Below are 20,503 nucleotides of genomic sequence, written 5' to 3' on the forward strand. Positions count from 1 at the left end.
AGGCCAGTTGGAATTCTACCTGCTATGTGCAAAAACATGATTTCTATGAGCAGTGGGATTCCAGAGTGAGATTATTCTCTCTAGTCAATTTGCTGCATCTCTAAATGCCTTTGCATCTCTACAAGAAGCCTGGGTAACTTTACTTTTAGACATTTTTTTTTTTTTGGCCTCTCCACACAGCCTGTGGGATCTTACCTCCCCGACCAGGGATTGAACCCGTACCCCCTGCAGTGGAAGCGCAGAGTCTTAACAGCTAGACCGCCAGGGAAGTCTATTTTTCAAAGAAGAAGAACTGATCTGGATATTTGTAAAGCCACAGAGCCAGCAGCCCACTAAAAACACAGTTTGGGTTGATCCAACCAAGCACTCACCTTTCTTCTGGAAGAGGGCACTTGGCCTGCGGGGCAGGGTCAGTCTGCAGCCTTTGGGACTGGACTCCATGACATCATCACACACCTGGGCCTCTGGGTAGAGGGTGCAGGTGAAGTACAAGGGTGCAGTGTCTGTTACCTCTGCCAGCTGACAGAAAGAGGGCTCCTGGACACAGCCTACAGGCAAGAGAACAGTTGGGTGTTAGTCCTAGGGAGGCCAGCAGTGGAGGGTTACCTCTACAGGACCTTCTGGGAGAAATGCCCCGTGGGGACTCTTCCCAGGCAGGGAAGAGGCCCAGGTCAGTCAAGGCTGTCCAGTCTGGAAGGCCCGAGAAAAACACTAGGGTTCTCCTAGCTGGGGAGAGGGCCATGCATGAAACAGGGAGTCCAGTGGCTCCAAAAAAAGGCAAAGTCCAAGAGGGTGAGGGGTCAGCTGGAAACTCAGCAATATGGGAGCAAAGAGGGTAAAATTCCATTGGATCTGCCCAGGACCATCTCAGAGGCAGTCAGGACCTCAGACCACAGACCACAGGATGTAAAATTTGGTGGCGTTGTGAACAATCTCCCCTGTTCCCAGTCCCGTGTCAGACTTTGCCACTGGCACACGTGAGCTCCCTAATGGGGAGGCACATGGCTGATTTTTATTTTCTTATTCCCAAGGTGAAACACAAGGCCTAGATCATAGCACCTGCGCAACAGAGCATGTGCCTGTTAGGTAAAGGATGGATGGATGAATGGATGTATGGATGTATGGATGGATAGATGGATGGATGGGTGGATGGATGGATGGGTGGATGGATGGATGGATGGATGATAGGTTCTGAGAGCAGAGTAGAGACTAACTACACGATTAGCTTCTTGAAGATATGGGTTATGTCCTGTCTTCTGTATCACCCATGACACTAACACTGAAGTGACCCCTGAGTTATGCTCTTGAATTTGATCATATCTGTGTCTCAAGAGTTTTTAAACTAGGCCTGAGATGCCTGACCACAGGGTGGAGAAGGAGGAGGAGGTCTAAGGATACTTACGAGAAAGACACCACAGATTTGCCTGCTGCAGTGAAAATAGGTGTTTGAAAAGCCAGTGCTGCTGGCTGGGCAGGGATCGGTTTCCATTGACAATGACTTGGTTAAGGTCCACAGGGGAGAAAAGCTCTGTTGTCAAATCTGAAAAAGAAGGGGCAAGTCAACTTCCTTTGCCTTTATCTCCATGGTGAAAATCTCTGTCTCTCTGTCTGCCTGTCTGCCTCACACACACAAACACACACACACACACACACACACACACACACACACACACTTGCAGGCTGTGTGAGGCCACAGCATGTCTGGAGTCAATAGGGTTGGGAGTCTTGTCAGGCAGGAAAGATTCAGAAGGTCCCAGAAAGCCCTAAAAATTATGGAGTTGCAAAACCTTAGAATCTTGGTTGGGGAGAAAACTTGGGAGCCATCTGGTTTAACTTTTCACCTAAGGCAGAACTCTTCCCCACGATATTTCTGGCCGAGGTCCCTGCAGCCCTGCGTGACATGTCTGTGCCCACCGCAGCCACCCACCCCATCATTAGGAAGTCGAGGAACCAAATCTGCCCCTTTGTAAACGTGAACCGCTGATGCACCTTCTGTCTTCCGAAGCCACGTGCAAGTTTCTAACTTCCTCCCAATGGCAGCCTTCATCTGTGAAGACAAATCTCAGCTCCGCTCAGCCCCAGACTTGAAAGTTCCAGCTTTCACATCTCCCACCTCACCCCACCCCCATCTTTCTTTGTGTCTTCATACGCCATGATTCTGGCTGAAGGCTCTTCTTGGGTACACCACTGCCCACGGGACGGCAGTCCAAGCTTTCTTCTTGGTCCGGGCTCTACCTGCATTTGGAGCCTCATCTCTGATTGCTTCAACTCACACTCAAGAAGCATGTACATTACACTACATTAATCGTGTAGTTAATCGCTATTCTGCTCCCAGAACACTGGTAATTCCAGCTCATCACCTCACTGCTTGCTGCCCCAGGACTACTGTCCGTGCTCACTTGCCCTTTACCCCCTTCCTCGTCACCTGCCTAGTCCTCCTGGGCTTCAAGGACCAACACTGCTCCCTCCTGCTCTGATGTTCAGTGGCTCTATAAAGAGGGTCTCCAGCGTTGAGGGACCTAGCACCCCAGCCCAGGAGTAGGGGCACATTTCTGCACCTCATGAGGGCTCTGACTTCCCAGAGGGACTTTCACTGGGGGCATAAAGCGGATCATGGAATGAGCTGGGGCAGGTTTACAGCATCCCTTAGCTTGGGGCTCTGGAATGAGGGGCTCTACAGCCCACGCATACCCCACGTTGCCTTGGACTGCAGCATCTTCTCAGAAGCCCACTCTTCAGGCCACTTAAAGCAGGCTCACAAAGGCTGGGTTTCCTCACCAACAACTACCACCAAAGGAGATAAAAGTGTATGAGGTCTGGCAGGGCTAGAAGTTTAGTGCAAACAGAGACCCCAGGAACCGTGTCGCCAGCCCCTCCTCTGTGCAGCCACCGCCCTTTGGGTTATTGCTTCCCATGCTACTGTACCATGGCTGGTTGCATGCCTGTCTCCCTGATGAACCATACCTGGCATAGGTAGGAGCGCACACACCACCCCTTAAGACAGCAGAGGAAGAAAGGAAAAACAACGTAGCCAGCCTAGAGGCTCACTTGTAGATCCTGGAGTCACACTTTGTCCTCAGTGCCTCTGCACAGGCTGTTCCTCTTGCCTGGAACTCCTTCACCCAGGTGTTCTCTGGAAATGCCTGGCAGATCTTCCAGGCTCCTCTGAGAAGCCCCTGTTACCTGCTGGAGACTGCCAAGCATCCTTCTTCCCTGCAATCCCTCTGCACTGACACCCCATCGCAGCCCTCACGACCCTGGCCCGCCGTGGCTGGCACATGGGAATTCTCACCAGCCTGGGAACTTCTGAGGGCACCGAGTATGTGCACAAAAAATGTCTGCTGGGTGAAAGAATGGATACTGTAGCCTCTCAGTTTATCCCTGATGCTGCATTAGGAAGAATCCATTTTCGACTTGTTCTCTCAAAACTTTGCAATCCTCTTGAAGGCCAGGAGGCCAATAGGGGGCTCTGCTTTTCTGTGTGTGTCTGAGACACTCGGAGTAACTGGAAGCAGAAAGGGGAACATTCCTCGCTGTGCTGTGACTGGGAAAGGCCCTTCTGGGGAGCACGGAGGAGCACCGGCCAGGGAAGTGACCCCACTGCAGGGGAGCCCATCAACGGGGCTTCTCCTGCAGGGGCGTTATCTCCTCAAGTCCAGAAATGTCATCAGCTGGGAAGGGGAAACCCAAGCTGGGCTTTGTCTATTCACCCTGAAGCCCTCCAGGGTCTTCCGGTGGGGGAGGAGAGGCAGGCCTTCCTGTGGGAATCATGTGATAGCTTTGTAGATGCGCCCGGCACAGTGGATAATGACGGATTTTACAGAACATCCTCAAGTACCAGGAAAACATTCACATTTACATGGCCGTGAGCGTTCTGTCTACCGCTCAGAGGCGCTGTTAAGGTTGGGGATCACGAACGTAAATGTCCCCAGGGCAGGCTGGCCTGCAGGAGTGTAGGGTGCTGGGGGGTAGGGGCAAACAGGAGAGCCACACCCTATGGAGGGGGCAGCTCAGCTCAGCTCGAGGGCGGTCGCCAGGCAGAAATTTGAAGTCCGCGCTCCTAGAGCTTTTCCTCTGTTTTTCTCTACAGAAGCTGGAAATCTGAATTTTTATATAAAATCTTCCAATTTAAAAATATTGGCTCCGTTAAATAAAATCAGAAGTCTACTCTGCAAATCAAACAGAACCCGTCTGCCCTGTCCGCCACGGGCCACCAAGACTCAGCTCTCAAGTCCATGCTGTCTGCACCTGGGAGCAGCTTGTGTTCTAGAAGAACCTGGGCCTTAGAGTCAGCTGACCAGGGTTTGAATCCCAGCGTGGCTGCTTTCTTAGCACTGGACCGGCTGAAGCGAGGGCTACCAGGCACTCTGAGCCCCGCATTGCTCATTGGTAAAATGGGAAGAATGACAGCGATGAGCAGGGCTGTCAACGTTTGTGCGGTGATGGATTTAAAGCACCAGAGGCAGGGCCCGGCACCCAGGAGTCTCAAGGGGGAGCGGGCTCACTGCTGCTCCCCTGCCTGGTGAGCTCACTCCCCCTGCCCCTGTGGCAGCAGAGAAACCTGAACAGCAGCCATGGGCTTGGGAGGCTCCCAGCACACAACCAATATGCCGATTTGCCAGTGCAGGCAAAGATTGGACAGGAGAGGGGCCAGGTCTCTGTGCAGGAGGGACCCAGCTAAATGCTTGCACCTGAGAACAAGAAGGGGAAGGCTCCTGTGAGGGTGCCCACTCCCCCACTCCCCCCAGCTCGCTGGCAAGACTGAAGCTGCCACTACAAACCTCTGAAGGTGCAGAAGGGCATAGCTGCTAAGGCATTTGGATGGGAATATGCACCGTGACCCTAGCACGATCCCCAGCTGGGATCTGCTGTCCGACAGGCAATACAGGAAGAGAGATGGACTGGGGACAGAACCTTCGGGAAGGCTTGCTACGAGCCAGGCTCGGTGCTAGGATCATAATCCCAACTACCACATAATAACAGCTGCCGGTTTTTGAGCACCTGCTCTGTGTCACGGCAACTTATAGAATTACATCCTCTAATCCCGTCTCATGGGGACTGCTATTACTCTCATTTAAAGAAGGAGAAACTGAGGCTCAGAGAAGATGACTCGGGGTTGCACAGGCAGATGTAGACAGGGCTGGGATTCGAACCCTGCTCTACTGACCTGAGGGCCACACTCTGAATCAGGACACAGCCCTCGAGCCCTCAGCTCTATGGACGCAGAGCGAACTCATAACTGCTGAACAGCTAGTATGGGATGAGCCCCAGTTGTAATGATTTATGAACATGATCTCATTTTTATCTGCACCAAAGCCATGGGAAAGGGAAGAAACTACCATTGTGTGGGCATCTGGGGATATTATGTACCAGGCAATGTGCCAGATGTCTTCCAGGTATGTTCTGTATAAGAGGATAAGTGGAAAGCAAGGTACGTTCTACACAGCAGGAATCGAGGCTCATAGGAGGTGAGCAAAGTACCCATGGCCATGCAGTTCGTAATGAGTTGCCAAAAGCCGCCCCAGCCCTAGTCTCTCTGCTGTGCAATGTGGTGTTTCTCCCCTCTGGTGTGCTGTCCCCCACCACCGTGCTGCAGGCTGACCTGCCTCCCCTCTCCCTACCCCCTCCTCCCCTCCCCTCTCTCTCTCTCTATCTGGCTCTCTTTCCCTCTCCCTCTGCCCCCAACCCGGACTTTCAGCTCCACCTAAGGAAAAACAACTGTAGCCTCGGGCGATGGAGAAGCCTCAGACACCACACACACTCTGCCCCTAGGAAGCTGTGGATTTACATCTTCCACTGCATAAAATGACTCTCTCTCAAAAGACCCTCACAGACATCTCATCCATTAAACAATTCCAGAACATGAACATTTTGCTTACATTCTTCAGCGTGTACATAATCGAAGGCACTGATCACCTTTAATAGTCTTTTGCTGGATTTGTTATTATGGTTGTTTTCTTTCTCAGCAGCAGTGGTGACTTTGCCCCTCCGAGGAGCGGCCCGTATTAACGAAATGGATAGTGGATTAGAAGCTTAGACGGGGTCCATGGCTGCAGAATGCAGTGGTGTTCATGGGTCCACTCATCGACCAGACCCTCGGCATCACCATCTGTCTCCACAGCCAGACACCAAGTATATTAAGAGGTTTCGGGTGGGTACCTGTTTCTGCTGGAGATGCTGGCCTTGGTTCCACAGCTCGTCTGCACCCCATAGACTCAGACCGAGACCCCATGTCAGAATCTAGGAGAAAAAAAGAAAAGGATCGCTGTTCTAATATTGGGGAGGAAAAGGGGAGATATTCCTCTGGTCAACAAAACGGTAATGACAATGTAGGAAACACTCATGGTCCACAGCCAGGTGCCCCAATACAGTCTGGAACAAATCCAGCGGCATAGGTCTGCATTCTTCGGCCTTTTGTGGAACGTCAGCCAACCTCTCCATAAGAGAACTATTATTGTCCTTGATATTGAGATTGCTAGCATTGGTAAAGTCTTTTAGAGTTAACAGGATATGCTTATAAATATTGGTCTTTACGACCCCCTGTGAAGGGAAGGAGTAAGACCTCCATTTTACTCTTGAGAAAACTGAGGCTCACAGACTTGAAATAACTTATCCCAGAACATGCAGGTGGAAAGTAGATGAATTGGAATTTAAAAAATTAAATGAAATTCCCAAGTCAGGAACAGGTCTTCCGTGACGGGGGAGCCAGGTTTTAGGCAGGTCTTTGGGTGCTTCTGTTTAGTGGGGCAAATGTCCTGGGGAGAAGCAAGTCCTTAATTTTTCACCAGCTAGCAAATCATTTGCCAGAATTTTAATTTTTTTAAATTGCAGTATCACTGACGTACAATATTATATGTTAAGGTTGTACAATATAGTGATTCAGAATTTTTAAAGGGTATACTCCATTTATAGTCATTAAGCTACAAGGCTATACTGTACAACACAGAGATTTCTAATAAATAGAAAGCACTGGACTTGGAACCAGTGTCTGGGTCCCACCCCAGGACCACCTCCTGAGATGCTCCTGTGAGCATCTCACTTAACCTCTCCAAGTCTCTTTTTCTTTTTGTCTGAAAAATGAACAGAATATCAACCCCCGCATGTACCATATGGGTATTACTAAAGGAGAAAAGAAGTGTATCGTCTCATTATATCACCTTAAAATGAAAACGATGATGGGCACCTTCTTTCATTTTCCTCCCCTCTCCTCTCCTTTTCTTCTTCTTCTTCCTTCTTCCTTCTCCTGCTCATCATCCACCATCACTCACATTAATTAGCATGGATGATGCACGAGGTACTGTACTAAGTACGTTATAGGAATTACGGAGCCAACGCTCACACAACTCTATGAGGCCAGGACCATTTTTATTGCCTTGTCACCCATGTGTTCAAGCTCACACGGGTGGGAAGTAAAGGAACCAGAATTCTTACCCAGTCACTCTAAGCCCACCGTTTGTGCTCTCTCACACTATTTCACAGGCATAGCATCAGGTCACCAGTCCTATCTCTTAGAGGACTGGAGATCAGTCAGGAGGGATCATGGGAAGAGGAGGGAAGTGGTACAGTGGCCGGGATCTTTCCTCATGCCTCTCACCCAGCACCTAGGACCGTGACACCTAGGACCCCTGCCTGTCTGCTCCCTCCTGAGGCTGGGGCCCTTTCCAGGTCAAGGCTGTGCCTCACTCATCTCTCTCACCATGTTAGACTCATCGTACATGCTTTCCACAGTCCCTGGCTCTGAGTAGGCACTAGGTCAATGTTCATTAAATTCAAAGGAGAACAAACAAAGCAGAAAAGAGATGCCAAATATGCATTTCATCTGAGCCCAACCTGTCCCATGAACCCACGGTAGCATCAGCTCTAAGCAGGAGCCCATGGCACAGCCACCTGGGGTCCTGTCCCTCACCGAGCCTCGGGGAAGGAGGGGCCTGAGGCCGAGGCCTCCTGGAAAAATGCCTCCTGTAGTTTGCGGTGACCTCAGAGCTCCGATCCTACTAACAAGGGCAGCTTGTGGTCAATGAACTTGATCTCACAGGAACCAGTGCTTACTTCCTTCATCCTTCCTTAGGTTTCCACACTTTTCATTTTTGTTTTACACTTTGGTATCTTATCTGATGAGAGTTGGGGCCCTTCTATCTACACAGAGCACTCACTTGGAAAGTAAATCTCTACATTGTCTCTCTGGGGAGCAGAGTGCCCTGTGAGTGAGAAGTGGGTCCAGACCGTCTCCTGTGATCAGTGTCTTCTCACCCCCTCCCACCACAGAGCTTACCTTTCCAGAGATAAACCTGCTGGGAACTGGCAAAGGTGCTCCAGTTTCCTTTCAGGGGTGTCAGACCTGCAAAGAAGATGTTTATTTGTATGAGCTTGAGTGTGCTTGCTCCTACTGGGGACCCACCATGATCATAACTGCCTTACCTCCCCGACACTGGCCCCTCCTGGGCCTGAAACTCTGTTTCCCACACAAGGCGCATCCCAAAATCTTCTCGAAGCTTTCCTCCAGCTGCTGGTACAAAACCAGAGCTGGCCAGAATTATGGATGTTAGCATAACTGATGCCATCTTGGGCCCCTACAATCCTTTCTGTCCTTCCACTGACCCTGCCTAGGGCCGTACTGTGCCATAAATCACTTCTCTGTCATCAAGGGCTTTGTAGTTAATAGATATTGTTTAAGGATCGTTAGGTCCAGGTGGCCTCTATGCTCTGGTAGCCTCCAAACAATGATGAAGACCTTGGCTGATGTATTCCCAGCACCCATGAGACTAGTTACTCATTCATAAATCTTCACTTAGGAATGCACGTCCTGTTTCCAAGCACTACCCCCATACTCTAGGTTAATTATAAAATTGTCCTAGTGGCTCCTCAGTAGTGCAGAGTGCAGCTACTAATGCTTCCAGATCATTGATGCTCAATCCCCATCCCACCCTGTGAGTAAGTTACCCTATAATAAATAGACCCATTGATTATTTCGAGCTGCCTGCCTCATTTTACGGTGTCAAGATACCGTCTCAGTTCAGTGGGCACTTTTCGTTCCCTCCATCCTCCAAAACAAGAGCCCACGTGTCTTTCTTAGAGCACCAAAAGGACTATTGTGGGGAGGGGTCAGGATCCTGTGACACTGAAAATCACTTAAGGAACTATGTATTGGTTTAAAGTGAACCAAACTCATAGAAGCCTCAACAGCTGTGTTAATTTTCCTTGTCACTTACGTCCTCTGAGAGTCTTGCCCCATTGGCAAATGGGGATAGTATTTGTGAGGCTGGGAATGTCTGTCTTCAACCTCATGCTTGACCATAATTTTCCAGCTCCTTGAATGTACTGTGAGCTTTCAGGGGCTGAGAATGGGCCTTATTCCTCTTTATATCACCCACACCTATTATCATCCCTGCCATAGAACCAGTGTTCAGCACCGTAACGAATGCAAAGACAAACGAATAGGGAAAACAAAGCAATCAATGATTTTCAGAGCCCACCAGTAAGTGGGCACAAGCACAAGAAGGCTGGCCACCAAATTAGTTTTCCTAATGCAGACTTCTGATCCTGCACTCCATTCCCCCAAACTTCCCCAGTTCGATATTGTTGATGGTGAGAAGATACACAGAACAGAAGGAAACCTCATCCCTCCTCTTCCTGGCTAATGCTTTAGACTTTCCAGACATCGTCCCATGCCTTCCACAGTAACTGAGTTAAAATACCCCTGCTGCACAAACAGGCCTGCAGACTCTGCCTTATGTGATCTGCTCTCTCTGTAATCAAGGCTGCAGGAACACACACACATTTAGAACTGTGGGGCTTTGGCAGGGAGCCTGACTCTCGAGGGTTGATGGGTGTTGTGTGGTCTTAATTGACTTTAGGACACTTCTGCAGAGATCACGTGCTACATCTGGGGTGGGGGGGGAGGGGCGTGTGGTATGGGTAGTTTGAATCTACGACGTGGGAGTGGGCACGATCCTAAACTGGAAAACCTAGGTTTCAGAGTCCATCTTTTACAGGCCAGTTTATCTTCTCTGTATCATCACTTCCATCACGACACTACTTATATTCCTTGCCCTTCCTACATAAACTACACTCCTGAATCCTTGTCTCAGGCTCTGAATCCTTGTCTCAGGCTCTGTCATTAGCTTACTGCTAATGACAGCTACTGTAAAGAACTAAGACAGGCATCCTGTGTCTAGGTGTCCATCATACATCTACTCCAGATGCCCTTGGTGACCATGAACATTATAGATGCATGTAAGTTCCTCCACTCAGCTCCCAGCACCCCAAGGTAGTGACAATCATTGATACAAAACAGACTCCCACAAAGAGAACGCCAGCCATCGGGCTGAGCCTCACCATTAATCAACAACATGAAGCCTTTGGGATGTAGAAAAAACTCAGGAGTATTTCTTCCAAGGCCTGTCTTTCCTATCCAATTTTAAATCCCTGTGGGCACTAGGGGATGTTCAGTCTGCCTATTTTTTAATTCATCTGCACTGCAAGGTGTTGTCAGAAATGAGGCATGTGCAGCCCCAGAGCTTCCCAAGCCTTTTTTCTTAGAAATAAGAAGATGATCCAGACAACACCAAACAGCTGAACACACCTGACACGTCCACTGGGAGTTTGGGAGAGGCAGACCCTGAGTGGGCTCTTCTACTGAGACACACGTCAACCCGGCACCAGCTTAAACAGAAATCAGTGACAGGAAGAGAAACCTCACAGCCAGTGAAACGTGCTGATAAGACTGCTTCTGGGTGATTTGTGGGGTTGTTTGTTTTGGGGTGTATTTGTTTGTTCTGGGTAATATTAGAAGTCTACCCTACTCCCATGGAGTTGGCTGGCTTAACAAAAGAGGAGAGAAGTGCTAAAGGGGGTTCTGCCTCCCACAGTCCTTCATCAGTCCGTAAGATGAGCAAATAGGAGGCCCACTATACTTTAATAATGTCCATATCTGTCACCCCAACTAGCCTGTGAGCTCCTTGAGAGCAGAAACCACTCTACCTGTCTCTGTAGTCTGCTACCTGGCCTGGCACCTCACACCCAGCTGCTTGTCAGGACGAGTGATAGCTGGGCTAGCTCAGCAACTCCCCTCGCCATGGCTGTCGTGCCCCTCCCAGCTCATCTCTGCAGTGCACACTTGACCCACTGCCTTTCTTGCACCTTTTGTTCCCTTCTCCCCACAGCTCTTTAAAATCTTGAAGTAGAATATGCTGGTAGATGACCTTCATTCCCTAATATCTGGAGTACAGCAGCCCCAGAGAGATGTCCAGGGAGCAAAATTCTCAATTACCAGACTCCTTAATTTGCTGGTGTGATACAAGGGTACCTCTGAAGCACGTTTCTGCTTCCGGTAAATTAGATGCAGGGCCATTGCAGCAGACGGTGAGAGATGCCCCTGACAGCTCCGGTCTCCAAAGCTTGAGTTGAAGCCCCAGCCATGGCACATAATGCAAAGATAGTTTCTTGAAGTGTGACACGTCACGGCTATAAAACTCACCCCCATGAGCAAAAGTGTGATATAACCTCATACTTCTGCCTCAGATTGCCTCTGCCTCACCAGATTGTCAAAAGGATCAGTTGAGTTGATGGATGTGAAAATGCTTTGTAAAATGCGGCACGGATGCTGACGCGCTTACTATTTGAATTTAGTGTGTTCCGCTGGGTTGTGATTTCCTACAACTGGCAATCAATTCACTTACATTTTATAAGAAAATACTCATTCTCCATGAACCACCTGCTGAAGCAGACCCTTGCCGTACCGGTGAGCTGAACAGTGAGAACGGATGTCCAGACCCGACATCCTACAGAGTGCCTCTGCTGGATGTGCAACCGGGGGACCAGGGACTTGGGGTTTGGAAAACGATACCTTAAACTACAGCCTGTAGAGCACATTAGCACTGCCTTATGTAATATATTTTAAAAGTGTGCCCCCATTTTACAGATGAAGACCCTGAGGCTCAGGGTTGTTAGGTGCTCTGAACAAGGTCACGGAACTGGGGGATGGGTGGGGAAGCAGGATTCAGCTGCAGTACTTTAAATGCCAACCATTGCTCCAGGGTCTCCAGTATCTACTGAGTGCCCGCCTCGCTCCAAGCACTATTCCAAGTGCTTCACATGCTTTCCTCCTATAATCCTCCCAATCTCCCCAGGCGTCAGAAGTCACCATTATCCTCATTTTATAATTGGAAAGACCAAGACACAGGGAGCTCATATAACTAGTAAGCATTCACACTGGGATTTGAATCCTGGGGTCTGATTCCAGAGTCTGTATTTTAAAGACCATCTAACCATTTGCAAAATGGAAGGAAGAGGCTGGCCCTCAACCAACCGTGGGAGGGCTAGAAATCCTCTTTATTATCCCTATCCCCTTCCCACGTGCTACCAATCCACTCCACAGTGTCTCCTTCAGTTGTTCGGATACCTGGAATCCTCACTCCTCTTTCCCTCCATCAGTATCCCTCCATCAATATCTGCCATTAGGAAAAGGTACTTATCAGCTCTTCACACTCTAGTAAGAATTTAAATCCCCATGTTTATTTTCTCAAGGGTTAATTGTACTGAAGGCTGATGTCTTATTGTGGGAAGGAAGGATTTGGTCCTATTGTTCCCAATTGGAGGTGGCCTCCAGATCAGTCTGTGTGCAAGTCAACCTTCAATCTGGAACATCATGAATATGCCTCAGGCTGCCTGAAATCCCCATCAAAGGGTTCCCTTCTTAAAGCTTTGCCAGCACCCCAAAATATATATATACACAGAGGGCACCGAAAAATATAAAGAACTTCAAAAGTCTTCGGTAATCCCTCCTCCTCAGGGAGGCCAGACAAGGGCATAGTCTTCACTTCTTGGGCACATACCAAGCACACACTCTGTATTAAGCATTTCACTCTGGATTTATTGCCCATGAATGGATCATATGTCTTTCTTCAAATGCTTGTTTCCACACTGGGCTACCTCTCAGAGTAATGGATACCATGTGTTTACTATCCATCATAGAAATAAGCTATTTGATTTTACTTACCCCAAAAGAAACTAAACCTCATGGAATTCCACAAATTCTGCAATATTTTTTCCAGGCTTTGGTAAATAGGCATTCCACAGATACTATGTATATTCTCTATGCCAGGTTTTATGCTCCATGGTGTGAATCCAGAAATTAATAAGACACAGTTCTTATTATATATTATATAGTAAGTCCAGTTCTTAAATATAACAAAAAATGACAGATTTTTAAATGATAATAAAATCACCTAATATTAATACTATGTGTCAGACACCATACTAAGTTCTATACGTGTATCATCTGTAAGTGCCAATATAGGGAAGCAGTTAAGAAAGTCACTGTGGAGCCAGAATGCCTGGTTTCAGCTCCCTTCTACGTGCAAGCTCTGAGACCTTAGAAAAACCCCACTTCTGTGTGCCTCAGTGTCTTCAGCTGTAAAATGGGGATAATGATAATAGTACCTCCCTTTTTTAAATTCCACTTTATTTCCTTTTTGGTTGCACCACGCAGCATGCGGGATTGTAGTTTCCCGACCAGGGATGGAACTCATGCCCCCTGCAGTAGAAGCGGGAGTCTTCACCACCGGACCACCAGGGGAGTCCCAGTAGTACCTCCCTTAAAGCACTGTGCTGAGCATTCACGAGTTAGAACAGGCCAGGGCCTTGGAGCAGGACCTGGCTCCTAGTGAGCACCACGGAAGACGTTTCTATCACCATTGCTATTGTTTACCCTCTCCTTTCATCTTCACAACCCAGTGAGAGGGAAACTGTCATTACTCCATTAGCAATCAGGCCTGATGGTATTTACTGGCTTGCTCAAGGTCACGCAGCTGGTGTCCAAAGGTGGGATTCAACACCAGGGGGCAAACTCTAAGCTGGGCCAGGGAGAGAAGCAGCCAGGCAAAGGCTGGGTTTAGATGCACTGCCCACTGCACTGTCTAACAGAGCAATGCATGGAGCATGCACGAAGCTCTGCAGAGGAGGAAGCAATAAGCCCTGCAGGGGTAGTCAGGGAGGGCTTTGGGAGGAGGTGACATTGAGCTCTCTGCCATTAGAACCCCAAGGGCTGCAGTACACTGAGAAGCATGGAAACTTCTCCGGGAGAAAGGACATGGTCTCTGCCAGCCCTTAGAGGACCACCTTCCAGGGCATCTCACGGCTCCTTTGACCTCTGCCCAGTCCCCTCCTCTCCTCTATCTGGCTGACACCAGCTCGTGCTTTCACCCCTCTCAACTCAGAGGGTGGACTGGAACCATGGGGTCAAGTTCTGAGTTCACAGGCTGGCAGATAAATAGAGCAGAGAGGAGACAAGATGGAGCCAGGCTGCCGCCAACTGCACACTGGGTCCGGAAGAGGTAAGTGAGCAGCCGGGCCCCGTTCACGCTGAAAACTCGACCCTCCAGGTCGGAGGGAAACTTCCAGGTCACCTACTCAGTGCTTCTCAAACTTAGCGGGCATGGCATTATCCAGACAGCCTGTTAGAACAGATTCCTGGGGCCTCCCTGGGGTCCGGGGAGAGGCCTGAGAATCTGTATTTCTCATGATCATCTGGTGATGCTAAGCCTGCTGGTCCCGACCACACTGAGCAGCCCTGGCGTGGTGGTCCCTGGCTCAGGACAGAGCAGCCTCCACTCCTCCCTGGTGGAGGTCTGCTGAGAGGCAGCAGGGGCCGGGGCTGGGGGAGGCAGAGAGAGAGCTGACTGGCTGCCGGGGCCTCGGGTGCTAAGGCCCCTCCCTGTAAAATGAGGAGTGGGGTAGATGATCTCAGGGGTGATCTCTGGATCCAGTGCTTACACGCTCATGGAAAATGTTGGAAGAGCTTCTGAAAGAAAAAAGGGCAAGGAGCAAGCTCAATGGTTATTTCTATCAGTGGAGCCCCTGTCGGGGGGCCAACAGCTCCTTGGGCCCCTGTATCTAGGATGGGCAGTGCTGTGGTTACCTCCTGGAATTCCTTGACTGACAGAGGGGAAATACACCCAGGGAGATAGCCCTGGGGGACAGACCACATCTTTGGCCCCAGTTCTTCCCCCCACCTTGTAGTCACACATTTTACACTGGACTTTGCAGTTCCTGCCACTAAAGGATGGAGTATGTTTCCCCACTCCTGACTTCCACTGCACTGGCCGGGCCAGTGCAGTGAGGCAGTGGTGACAGGGACAGATCCAAGCCTCAACCTTCAACGGCGTGGCTTGTTTCCCTTGTTCTTTCCTGATTCTGCCCATAGGAGAACGTGCTCATCCAGAAGAAGAGGCACATGAAGTAGGGCCAGGCCACCCTGGCCAAGTCCAGACAAGAGCGGTCAACCACCAAGTGACCCCCGAGACACGTGAAAGAGCCCGGCCAAGGTCAGTGCAGCTGCCCTGCTGAGCCAGCCTCCCCCCAGCCAACCTGCGGCCCCAGAGCTATGTCACACTTCCCGTGGAGCGCTGCTGAGATGCTCTGGTTGTTTTTTCTGCCCCTCTTGGGTACAGTTTCTTTTCAGAAGGATAAACACCTCAGGGTATGGAGAGGGCTCACAGCAAAGGAGCAGACCTTGCTGGTGAGGACAGCTCATTGTGAAGGAACGCACACGTGCAGAAGGCAGAGGCTTACTCTTGAACTCCTGGCCTCCCAGACGCAGCGTCGCCTGGCGGCTGTCTTGCTCATACGTCACCCCAGGACACGCAGCTTTAGCCTGAGCTTCCGAAGGGTCCCTCCAGTCTCTGACATGGCAAAGCAGGACATCGGGAGAGCTCAGCAACCCACAGATGATGGAACCTACAGAGTCATGAGAAGGGAGAGAGGTCAGTGTGATGGGGACCAAGCAGAGCCCCTTTAGAGACACGCGTCTGTGCCCTGAGAGGCTTGTAGGCTGTGGGCGGGCAACAAATCCTCGGGAGTGGACACTGGAACTCAGGAGCCTGGTTTTAATTTGGGCTATCCTTCCCCAATCGTCCTGCAGTTGTCTTACTGGAAAATTCCTGAGAGGAGGGACACCACCTCCTCCTCCATGAGAGCCCTTCTTCATGGGGACAGCAGCAATGACACCTCTGATACCACCAGGGGTCTTACTGCCAGAATCCTCTGTCTCCATTTTCCATCTTTTTGAGGCTTCAAGGAAATAAACAGCTCTCTCTGTCTCTCTCTCTGTCTCTCATTCTTGTAGACACACACACACACACACAGACACACACACACACACACACACAAACAGGAGATCAATCTTGAAGGAGCTCAGGAAGCAGTATTTAGATTCAAAGTAAGGAACTATTAAAAGCCAAGCGCTATACGCCCATGGCACAAGCTTCCCTGTTAGGAAATGAGCTCCTTGTCTCTGGATGTAACCAAGCCAAGGCTGTGTGCCCATATCCCCGGGATGCATAGAGAGAAATCCATTACTAGATTTGGTAATTGGAAGGCATTGGACTATTTTGTCTTGAATATATCTTCTAACTCTGAATTTTAAAAAAGCTACCCTAATGTTATGAATTTATTCAGTAGCAGAAAATCCTACCCCCACGCTAACTGAATTTGATAGGGATTTTAGTTTGGTAAATATAGTAACTCAAATGTTTTGGATGACTGTGATGTGCCATCCACTATGATAAGTGCTTTAAGTATATTAATCTCCTTAATTCTTATTGACATTATTTTCTCCATCTCACGGATGAGGAAACTGAGCTTCATATAAGTTAAGGACGTTGCCCGAACTTACTGAGATCTAGAAACTAAATACTTTATGTATTATTTGGATACATAACCCTGCTAGGTAGTATAGTTGTTCAGATTCTCCTGGGGGAAAAGAAGAAAAGAAAAGAAAAAGGAAACATACCACCCCGCAGCTCCTATTCCCTTCTTTATCCTAACTTATGTCCAAATCCAGATAAGTTTCAAACTTCTTGCACCAAAATTTCCCCAATGTAGGTGACTCACGGATGCCTGGCTCATGAATTTGACATTTGTTCTCTCCTGTCCCACTTTTAACCTGAGTAGTTAAAACTAATCGTCATCATTATCACCAGCGGCATCTCTGTGGTAAAAAGTTACCTGAGAGACCCACTAACTCGGTGGTTCTCAAACCAGGGTGTTTAGACCGATTATATCAAAATCACAGAGAGAGTTTTGAAAGTGCTTGTTCCTGGGCACCAACTACAGAGGTTCCGACTTGACAGGTCGCAAGGGTGGCATTTGGGAATTAGTCCTGTGAACAGCACCACAGGTGATCCTAGCGCACAGCCGGGTGTCAGAACCCCTGAGCTGGTGAGGCCACTTCACTTCACAGATGGGGCTGTTTGAGTGACTGCACAGAACTAGAGGAAGGACCAGAGGGCAGTGAGTGCCTCGCCCGGCCTGGCCGGACCCAGAGCCAGAGCCGAGCACAGGGCAGCAGGGGTGCGAAAGCGCCTGCCGAGAGCCCAGAGGAAGCCTGAGCTCTGCGGCTGCCCCTCTCCGAAGCCAAAGAAAGAATCATGGACTTAAACAAGAGGTGGGGCACGTTTTTCCTCCGGCTCTCAGACCTGGGAAGAGAAACGCAGGCAGCTTTCTTCTTTAACTAATGCTCAAGTGTCGATGAGAACTCCGGGTGTCTGAGAGGTGGGCGCCAGCTGGAGATTTGAAATCACTTTGCTGATCACGTGAGCCAGCTTCAATTACGCTCCCGGGAGCCTCAGGCCACACAAGTGCCACTGAACCCCATTTCCAAGTTGCCTCAACTCCTTGTTGTGTTACAAGTAGGCTCATGAAATGTAGGTCCAGAAGTCTCATGGATTTTCACTAATAATTATCAGTGGAAACAAAGCCATTTCAGGGTTGGAGGTTGGAGGGGCTGGAGTCCTGCAGGGGAGGAGGGGGCAGGGAGGAGGGGGACTCTACCAGAAATTAAATGCCCTTCCAGACTGCAGTAAAAGCATGTAGCGGGATTCTGTTCCTGGTCATCAGCAGATCCAGCCAAAGCTTCACAAGTTAAAATTCCAGGACTACCCATCAGACGAGACTGGGAAAAACATCTGCCTGATGTTTGATGTGTGTCTCAAAGAAAAGCTTAATTTGCAGCATTGCGATGTGGTTGTTCAGATCAACATAATTCACGGATCACGGGTTACACTGGGAGGGAAAGACAGGCAAACTGCTAGCCAGAAATGTCATGGAAAAAAGGATTGTGTGGGCTTTACTGCTCCCCAGAACAAAGTAATTACTCCATAGATGATCCTAAGGAAAATGAAGTCAACCTTTCCAATTTGAAAAATCTTGTGGTCTGGTGAGTAATCGAACATCTGGGGAAATTGTGGTATCCTCAGAAAAGACATTAAGATTAAAGAAGGCAGAAAGCACCCTGGATTTGAATTGCAGTGTTTCTAAATATAGGCACACATCAAGAAGACATATACAGACACACCTCAGAGCAGTCGCAGGTCTGGTTCCAGGCCACCACAATAAAGCACAAGTTGCAAGAAAGTGAGTCACGTGGAATTTTTGGTTTCCCAGTACCTATGAAAGTTATGTTCACACTATACTGTAGTCTACTAAGGGTGCAATAGCATTATGTCTAAAAAAACAAAGTACATACCTTACTTTAAAAGTGCCTTGTTGCTAAAATATGCTAACCAGCATCTGAGCCTTCAGCGAGTCGTAATCTTTTCTACGACAGTAACGTCAAAGATCACTGATCACAGATCACCATGACAAATGTAATAATAATGAAAGAGTCTGACAAATTTTGAGAGTTACCAAAATGTGACACAGAGACACAAAGCGAGCAAATGCCACTGGAAAAATGGCGCGACAGACTTGCTCGGCGCAGGGTTGCCACAAACCTTCAATTTGTAAAAAAACGCAGCATCTACGAAGCACGATAAAGTACAATAAAATGAGGTGTGCCTGTGTGCGTGTGTCTGTGTATATGTGTGTGTACAATGTCTATTTTTTTTGCTTATCTAAACACTGACATGAATGCGCATCACATAACCACAAAGCATTAAACCTAGAAGGAATTTTAGGATTCAACTTACTTCAATCCACATTCCTGCCTGGGTTCCTTTGACCTCCAACAGTACATTCTCACTGTAGCCTCTGCTGACCACTGCGAGCTGACCTCAGCATTTTTCAGGAGTCACCTTGTCTGAACACCCAGCAGCATTCAAAACTGTTGACAACTTCCTTCAGCTTTCAACCATCTCCAGTCTAGTTTCTATGACCTGCTGCTCTCCTGGGTCTCCTCCTCTCTGTCTTCTATGCAGATTCTTCATCAGTTATGTAGATATTCCCCAGGGATCAGTCCCACCCTCCTCCATCTTCTCACCCAGCACCCCCTTCCTAGGAAATCCATCCATACCTACACCTCTGCTACGACCTCAACGCTGGCTGTTCACACATTTCCATCTCCCACCCAGACCCCCTCTCTGAGCTCTGCATCTTTGTATCCAAAAGCTCAGTCCACATTTTGTGAATGCCTTAAAGCCACTTCATACTTAGCATATACCCACTCCATATGGACCTTCCCAAATCTCCCTTTCCCATCACCAAATCTGACATCCGATATCTTCCATCACTCACCATACAACTGTCCCACCAGGTGACCAAGCTAGACAGCCAAAAGTATCTACCTCTGAGTCTGGAGGGAATGATGTACAGATGCTGGAATTGATCATAGCCTTGGGTCTGTAGACCAATAAGTCCAGTGTCATAGATGATGTTCCCCAGAATACGTGGTCTCCCCGACTGAGCTCAGCTCCCAGGAATACCCACTCTGACCAGACTCTCTCTCCTCTCTTACCATCTAAACATTACCCATCCCGCAAAGCCTGGATCAAGTCTCTCCTCTTCCAGAAGGCTCTCCCTGACCACCAAGCCCCCTTGACATCTCCCTCCTCTACACTCAAGCCTCCTACGGCCTCAGACACTTGTGTCGCCTTGTGTATCGAGCCTGGTGCACAGCGGAGCTCCATACGTGCCTGGATGACAGCACAGATGAGGGAGTGAAGGTTATGGTCCTTCATGGTACCTTCACCTCCCCGACCACATTCTAAGCTCCTTTTATAGATTCCCAATACCTGGAACATTGGATTTCACAGGTATGGTGATCACTTAAGGTTTATAGCTGACTGGAAGTGAGGGTCATAAAAAGATATATAAGACTACTTTATATATTTTTTAATCTTCAGAATTCTCCATTAGCTGAAGCTGCCAATCATGCAGTTGGTCACAGGGAAGTCCCTCTGTCACTAAATTAATAGCATACCAGGAGCCAAGCTCAAGTCCAGCATTTTGCACCCAGTATCTTTATAACGAATAGTCAAATAGGAATTATCATTATCTCTCTTTCATGGATAAGGGACCTACAACTTAGTTTAAGCAATTTGTTCAAGAAAAGTGAGATAGTTACAGAGTGATGACTAGAACCCAGGTCCGTCTGACCTAAGCCCCTTCTCAGCAACCACGAGGCTACGTAGCCAAGGACACGGATTTATTTCTGTAAACAGAAGTCTATTCCCACTGTTGAGAGACAATTGAAAATTCCAGCCCTATGGGTCACATGACCTGGTATACA

At 48.8% G+C, this 20,503-nt stretch overlaps 1 protein-coding gene across 1 annotated transcript in view; it reads right to left on the minus strand.

The window, feature by feature from the left end:
- TG (thyroglobulin) overlaps positions 1 to 20,503 on the minus strand; it is a 242,803-nt gene that overhangs the window by 147,973 nt on the left and 74,327 nt on the right. The window contains exons 27-31 of the mRNA XM_029222959.1: positions 15,571 to 15,735; positions 8,273 to 8,338; positions 6,160 to 6,240; positions 1,403 to 1,540; positions 372 to 548 (exon numbers count right to left, since the gene is read on the minus strand). Coding sequence (XP_029078792.1) covers positions 372 to 548; positions 1,403 to 1,540; positions 6,160 to 6,240; positions 8,273 to 8,338; positions 15,571 to 15,735 — 627 coding nt within the window. The remainder of the gene's footprint in view (positions 1 to 371; positions 549 to 1,402; positions 1,541 to 6,159; positions 6,241 to 8,272; positions 8,339 to 15,570; positions 15,736 to 20,503) is intronic.

Source organism: Monodon monoceros, unplaced genomic scaffold (assembly GCF_005190385.1).
Source record: "Monodon monoceros isolate NGI ecotype Baffin Bay Population unplaced genomic scaffold, NGI_Narwhal_1 Super_Scaffold_14, whole genome shotgun sequence".
NCBI classification, from domain to species: Eukaryota; Metazoa; Chordata; class Mammalia; order Artiodactyla; family Monodontidae; genus Monodon; species Monodon monoceros.